The 7,929-nt window shown below is 39.5% G+C and overlaps 1 protein-coding gene across 1 annotated transcript in view; it reads left to right on the top strand.

The window, feature by feature from the left end:
* Window positions 1–7,929, top strand: part of LOC106882182 (succinate dehydrogenase [ubiquinone] flavoprotein subunit, mitochondrial) — a 40,509-nt gene that overhangs the window by 17,370 nt on the left and 15,210 nt on the right. The window contains exons 4-8 of the mRNA XM_052971309.1: window positions 1,202–1,345; window positions 3,029–3,193; window positions 3,991–4,139; window positions 4,707–4,831; window positions 5,999–6,167. Coding sequence (XP_052827269.1) covers window positions 1,202–1,345; window positions 3,029–3,193; window positions 3,991–4,139; window positions 4,707–4,831; window positions 5,999–6,167 — 752 coding nt within the window. The remainder of the gene's footprint in view (window positions 1–1,201; window positions 1,346–3,028; window positions 3,194–3,990; window positions 4,140–4,706; window positions 4,832–5,998; window positions 6,168–7,929) is intronic.

Raw genomic sequence — 7,929 nt, 5'->3', positions numbered from 1 at the left:
CCCAAGGTGTCATGCAATGATACTGAATCTGGATTAAGGCAGCAAGCTGGCAGAAACGTTAGTACAGCGGGCAAAATGCTTAGCGGTATTTTGTCTGTCTTTATGCTCTGAGTTCAAATTCAGCCGAGGTCGACTTTGTCTTTCATCCTTTCGGGGTCAATAAATTAAGTACCAGTTGCATACTGAGGTTGATCTAATCAATTGGCACCCTCCCCAAAAGTTCGGGCCTTGTGCCTAGAGTAGAGAAGGATACTGACTCTGGAACCATGTGGTTGGGAAGCAAGCTTCTTACCACACAGCCACGCCTGTACCTATTATTAGCTTGTTTGGAAACAAGTGAGAGTTGGTGATAGGAAGGGCATCCAACCATAGAAAATTTGCCTCAATAAACTCCATCTGACCCATGCAAGCATGGAAAAATAGTGTTCATTTTAGAATTGAAAACTATCCAATCAAATTGACAGCTGTTTCTTGTTGTAATTGCCTGTTCTTTTACAGTGACTGTAGTTAAGCACTATCAAGTTTTGTTAATAGTTTGATAGGTAACTGCTTGGTAAACCCAGTTGTTATAAGCATCTATTTATGAGTGCGGGCATGGCAGTGTGGTTAAGAAGTTTGATTTGCAGTCACTTAGATCCAGGTTCTGTCTTACTTGGGCAGATGTTTTCTACCATAACCTAGTGTTAACCCAAGCCTTGTAAGTGAAATTAAGTAGATAAAAATTGCTTCAAAAAGCTTGTTAGTTTTGTCTGGGATCTCCTCTGTTGTAATAATTTGGGCCAGGACTGAGGATGACTCAGTTTTTTACTTTCTGTGCTTTGCTTTCTATTGTTTCATCTATACGCCCTACCAGTTTTGGAAGCTTTATAACAGTCATGGGCACTGTACTGCACTTCTCTGACTAAACCATTAAATAAGACAATAATGGATCTTAAAGTGTTAATAATGATGACGATGATGATTATGGTACTGAAAATCAATCAATGTTCTAATGGAACATCCACATTTAAGTGGGGTAATCTATGATAATCTGACAGTGCTACTAATATTTAATATATACCACATTTCCAGGCATCAAGAATGCTACTCTGTTGTAAATACTTTTTCTTGGTCACAATAATGGTAGACACCAACATTTTATTTTTGGTGGAGCTTTGATTATTAAGATTGCTAATTACTTGCACTGTTATATCAATTCTAGGGAGGTATCAATGCTGCTCTTGGTAACATGGAAGAGGATGACTGGCGTTACCATTTCTATGACACAGTGAAAGGATCAGATTGGCTTGGAGATCAAGATGCTATCAGCTACATGTGTGAAGAGGCACCCAAAGCTGTCATTGAGGTAAGTGTTTCCTCATTTTCTTCTCTTCCCATTCACTTGATTGAGATGGTCAACTCACCATCCAGTCTTGTACTGTTTTTCATTCCTTCATATTATCATAGAATTTTTCTTCCCTTCTTTATGAATTACCATATTACTGAGAGTAATGTAGAACAACAAACCCTAAAAACCTAATCTGCCTCTAGTGATCAAGTGTCCATCATTGACAAGACCAATCAAGGCCAAAATCATGTGGTCTGGTGGTCTCGGCATTGGAGGTAGCTGGGATTTATCGCTCCACTAGCGATATAAACAAGAGTGCATTTTGCACCAAAAAGCCTATATAAGAATTTCTCTCATAGTAACTACTGCACTATACTTTGTTCTAATGGAACATCCACATTTAGGTGGGGATAAATATTATCTCTCAGTGTTAATACTGCCTCTGCCACTAATATCATCGTTTAACGTCCGCTTTCCATGCTAGCATGGGTTGGACGATTTGACTGAAGACTGGTGAACCAGGTGGTTACACCAGGTGGTTACACCAGGTGGTTACACCAGGCTCCAATCTGATTTGGCAGAGTTTCTACAGCTGGATGCCCTTCCTAACGCCAACCACTCCGAGAGTGTAGTGGGTGCTTTTACGTGCCACCGGCACGAAGGCCAGTCAGGCGGTACTGGCAACGGCTACGCTCAAAATGGTGTATTTTATGTGCCACCTGCACAGGAGCCAGTCCAGCGGCACTAGCAACGACCTTGCTCGAATGATTTTCTAATGTGCCAGTAAGGCAACGCTGGTAACGATCACGCTCAAATGGTGCTATATACAGGCCACAAGCACGGAAGCCACAACTTGAACCTACACTTCATTTCACGTTGCTCCATTCCAATCAGCTGGCAAAAATGAATAATCCTGTGATGGACGAGTGTCCTGCCCAGGTGGGGAGTATATACACCATGAAACTGGGAAACCAGCCCTTATGAGTCAGCATGACTCAAGGTAACTAACTATGTTTTTTTACTCATTGATATCTCAAAGCTACGAGATAATGCATGATTAATTCAAAACAATGTGAATAAATAAGCATTACATTTGACAAAGCAATCTGACTGCTAAAGGGTTAAAACTGTTTCCTACCTACCATTCCCCCATCTCCTGCTCCCACATACACTTCTGAAAGCCCACACCCCTTCACCCAGCCATCCACATTTCTAGTTCTCCTGTCCCAGCATACTTCTGCTCACCTCATACTTTGAGGTGACACCTGGACTTGCAGTTTCTACAGTTCATTCATACTCCTTCTCCTAAGGGTGAGTAGCCATCTCACTCCTGTACAAGAACCCTGTTTTCCCCTCACCCTAATCTCCTCACATAAATGCTGCCCCCACTCTCCCCATTCGGGTTTTGTAGTCTTGTGAGCTGCATGGCAACCTTACTAGTATCAGTGGCATGAACAATGCACCCAGTGCACTCTGCAAAGTGGTGGTGTTGGCAAGGGCATTCAACCATAGAGACCATGCAGATACTGGAGCACAATGCAGTCCTTGGACTCACCAGATCCTCTTGAACTGTTCAACCCATGCCAGCATGGAACATGAACATTAAATGATGATGATGATGATTTCATGTTTTCTCCTATTTTTGACAAATTTCTGTGACTTTTCTTTTTTCCTTTGTCTTTTCCTTTTGGTTCTGTTTAGCTGGAAAACTATGGTATGCCTTTCAGTCGTTTGGAAAATGGCAAAATATATCAACGTGCATTTGGTGGTCAGAGTTTGAAATATGGGAAAGGAGGTCAAGCACATCGCTGTTGTTGTGTTGCTGACAGAACTGGCCATTCATTGCTGCATACTTTATATGGAAGGGTAAGTGGAGATGTTCTTTAACTGTGTCTTTTGTTTGTCTGTCTTCTCTTTCTGCTTCTCTTTTATTTGCTGTTCCCTTCCCCTTATTTTTTGCTCTCTCTCTCTCGATGTGTAGCTGTCTCCTGTTTCTTTACCCTTGTTTCTCACTCTTCCTTATCTCTCCCTTTCTCATAACCCATGACGTGGCTGTAAAACTTGCTCTGTGTAAGCATTCGACTTGTTTGGGCATGCTTACGTTAAAAAACATCTCAAAATAAATATGGTAATGAAAGGGTAGCTCTCTTGTCTATTACAAAATTTTCAGAACCAGTAGTTGTATGTTAATTGATGTTACCCTGTTGAAATTATTGCTTTCCATTCTATTCTGCACTTGAACAATAAAATCACATGAATTTGTTTTTTTTCTGTCTTTAATTTGAGTAAAGGAAAATAAACAGTGCAAGCAAAACTATTAGCATAGACAGATATATTTAACCCTTTTGATACCAACTCCCTCTTGGTCGCCCTGGGTTCTGTGGTACAAATTATTTTAAAAGTAATCTAATTATTGAAATTTCATGTTAATTTACTTTCAAAAAAATCAGCTTAATAATGACAAATTATTTTACAAAATTCTTCATTATGTTTGAAATTAATTGAAATAAAGACGTATTTCAACAGAAATATAGTATCAAAAGGGTTAAGAAAACTTTGTTTCAAAACATGTAACCAAGTTTAAAAAAAAAACAACATAATTATTTATACATTACATAAATATGTGAACTTAGTTGATATATTCTTCTTTTTTTTGTCTTTAGTCCCTTATGTATGAGACACAGTACTTTATTGAATATTTTGCACTGGATTTGATTATGGAAGATGGCGAGTGCCGAGGCGTGATTGCACTTTGTCTGGAAGATGGTTCTATTCATCGAATCCGTGCCAAGAACACAGTCATTGCAACCGGGTAAGCATTGGAATCATGATAGCTATTTACAATCTTCCTCTGCAAATTTGAATTTATTTATTTATTTTTTTTCTGTATTTCAAGTTTCATTTTAAAAACAAGTACTACATATGTTTTACTGCTAACATATTTAGTAGGAAGATGTAAAGTGTTGATTAGACTGTGGTCACCCTGCCCTACTGTCCCAGACCATATTAAACACATTTGCCAATCATTCTTCTCCAGAGTTTCAACTCTCAAAAATTCAGTTCTCAACCTTTTCTACCAATGTTTGTTTTGTTTTGTTTACTACATATGTCAACTAAGAGGCATTCTAACTTGATGTCCTAGGACTTCCTTATCAGTTATATCCTTTCTTTTTAAGACAGTAGGGTGTGTTTCAAAGAAGATTTGGCTGATACATTTAGGAAGTTGATTGGCCACACAGCAACTTCATAGTTGACTCAGTTATTGATACTTTTGTTGTATAATGTTATTTGTATTTTGAAGACGTATGAATAATTATTTTAGCTGTAAAGAAATATCTTGATTTTGTTTATTTGTTTTGAACTGCACTCTTCTTTTCAGTGGTTATGGAAGAACTTATTTCTCCTGTACATCGGCCCATACCTGTACTGGGGATGGTACTGCAATGGTCAACAGAGCTGGTCTGTGCAATGAAGATTTGGAGTTTATTCAGTTTCACCCTACTGGTAGGTCTACCCATAACGTTTTTGTATGTTCCATATGTCAACTCGTATGGGGCACAGGATTAAAATTTCCGTTTTTAATCTTAATGCCAGAAGAGCTAAGAGTGAGGTGTATAGCATAGAGTGAGCAACAAAGATTTGGACTTTCACCCCACAAATGTCTGCTATGATCTATGTGTGTGCTTTTAGGTACCAAATGCCTATATAAGAGGATCTTTCAAAGCTAATGATGCAGTATTCAGTGTTCTAACAAGACATCCATGTTAAGTTGGATGTAAATATTACTTTTTGGTGTAAATATTGCTTCCGTAGCTAATAATTAATTTTTAGTAAGCCTACTGGTTATTTGTGACATCAGCGTCTGAAAAGATGCTGTTATTCTATACATCGTAGCAGCATGATTTGACTGGTATGCAGTGACCAGATGCTTCCCTCTGACGATTTTAAGTAGAATGAAATTATGTGATATGGGAATTCTGGCATCCATGACAGACAGTCTATGTATGTGCTTTATTGCACCATGTTCCTATATGAGAGTGAAGGCACATAGCTCAGTGGTTAGAGCATCGGGCTCATAATCATAAGGTGAGTTTGATTCCTGGCCTGGGCTGTGTGTTGTGTTCTTGAGCAAAACACTTTTTTTCATGTTGCTCCAGGTCACTTAGCTGTAGAAATGAGCTGTGGTGTGGAGAGAAGAGGCTGGTATGCATGTGTGACTGCTAGTCTTCCATAAGCAACCTTGCCTAGACTTGTGCCTTGCAGGGTAACCTTTTAGGTGCAATCCCATGGTCATTCATGACTGAAGGGAGTCTTTACTCTTCTTATTTAAACTAAAAAATGTCAGATGCTACTCTGATAGTTTACTTGCTATATAATATCTTAATTCTATAGACATCTTAGTAATCTGAGATAATTCTAAATATACAAGACAAGATCACCTCATTTTGAAGTACAATTGATTATGTCAGACCTTGAACCTGACTATTTTGATGTTAGAAAGATGGTGAGCAAAGTGAACATCCTGGTCAGATATAAACTCCGAATGCAGTGGAATGTAACTAAATATTTGTAATGCCATTTTTTTTTGGGGTGGGGGTGGGGGTGAACTCTATCAATTCTGCCATGTATCTTTCTTCTAGAGTAATAATAATCGTGAATGATTCTTTTAAGGTATTTATGGTGCTGGCTGCCTCATCACTGAAGGATGCCGTGGAGAAGGTGGCTATCTGATTAATGGAGAAGGTGAACGTTTTATGGAACGCTATGCTCCAAATGCCAAAGATCTTGCTTCTCGTGATGTTGTATCTCGTGCCATGACAATTGAAATTCGTGAAGGCAGGTGAGTATTCTGTGCTCAAATGTTATTTAATACATGTTGTCAGCAGTGAGTATAGACAGGCACGGCTTGTGGTAAAGACATTTGCTTTGCAATGTTGTATTTTGGGGTTTGATTCTACCATTTGGTATCTTGGGTAAGTGTACACTACTACGGCCTTGGGTTGCAGACATGGTTGCGTGGTCAAGAAGTTCATTTTGCAAATTGTTTCAGATGGTGCTAGTGCCGCGTAAAAATCACTGATGGTACCACATAAAAAGCACTGGTGGTGGTGTCATGTAAAAAGCACTTGTGCTGGTACTACATGAAAAGCACCCAATACACCCTATAAAATGATTGGCGTTAGGAAGGGCAGCCAGCTGTAAGAAACCAAGCCAAAACAGATTATGGAACCTGGTCTGACTCCTGGCCTTGCCAGCTCCTGTTAGTCTGTCCAACCTAAGCCAGTATAGAAATTGTGTTAAATGATGATGATGATGTGTTCAATCACACTGCCTGACACCATCAGCAAATATCTGATACCATAGTCTTGACTCAACCAAAGCTTTTTTCAGTGAAATTTGGTAAACCAGAGCTGTGGTTGACTTGATCTCTTGCCTAGTTTAGCGCCACCATTTGGTGCTTGGATATCTTTAGTGGATTCTATTCTGCTGCAAACATTCAGACTGGGTTTCTAGTCTGAGAATGACTTCTTTCTTCTTATCAGTGATGGAGCCTGATCACTGATTATCGTTTTATCGTTCACTTGTTCAGTCATTAGTCTGTGGCCCTGCTGGAGCACTGCTTTGAGGAATTTTAGTCGAATGAATCGACCCCAGTACTAATATTTTTTAAGCTTGGTACTTATTCTATTGGTCTCTTTTTGCCAAAACACAGATACAAAACACCACACACACACAAGGCTGTAATAGAAGACACTTGCCCAAGATGCCACGCAGTGGGATTGAATCCAGAACCATGTGGTTGGGAAGCAAATTTCTTACCACGCCAAAAAAGTATGTCTCTATGGTTAAGTTTTGCTGGATTCTGAGTTCAAAACCAATGTGTGGTATATAGGGTAAGAGACTTGAACCATATCTTTGGGTCGACCAAATCCTTGAAGTGTCTCGAGACGAAATTAGTCCTCCAATTTCTCACTCTCAACTTCTAATGTTCTTGCGATTAAATCACAATGGACGACTAAATGTTTGCTATTAAAGCACAAAAATAAAAGTTTTATTTTCAAGTTTTTATCTATGCAAGGGAGGCTACTCCAATCCTCGTATTTTAAAGTTACCTCCCTTGTTTTCGTTATTATTTCCTATGGTCATTGACGAACCTCTTCTCGGTTGATTGGCGTATTGGATTCAGTTTCATCGTCATCGTCGTCATTTAACGTCCATGTTCCAAGCTGGCATGGGTTAGACGATTTGACAGGGATCCATTAATCCAAGAACTGCATTGTGCTCCAGTGTCTGCTTTGCATATTTTGTACAGTTAAATGCCATTCCCAATGCCAGGGCGCCTTTTTTTTTTTGTGCCATGGGCATTAATGAGGCCTATGCAGCTTGCAAGTCTACAAATCCAGGGTAAGAGTGAGGAGTGCTGCGCCCTTATGTTAGAAAGGGGTTAAGAGATGAGAAAAGGGGTTGGCGTATATTAGGCTCTTGTAGCAGAGCTACATGGCAACTTGGATTTAGGAGAAAGTGTGAGAATGAGCTAGATGAGGTGTACAGGTGGTACCTCAGGTAGGAAGAGTTGTAATGGGCGGAGGTTTGCAAGAGCC

Source organism: Octopus bimaculoides, chromosome 10 (assembly GCF_001194135.2).
Source record: "Octopus bimaculoides isolate UCB-OBI-ISO-001 chromosome 10, ASM119413v2, whole genome shotgun sequence".
Lineage (NCBI taxonomy): Eukaryota > Metazoa > Mollusca > Cephalopoda > Octopoda > Octopodidae > Octopus > Octopus bimaculoides.
The sequence above is the reverse complement of the archived record's forward strand: the minus strand, read 5'-3'. Positions and strand labels throughout refer to the sequence as shown.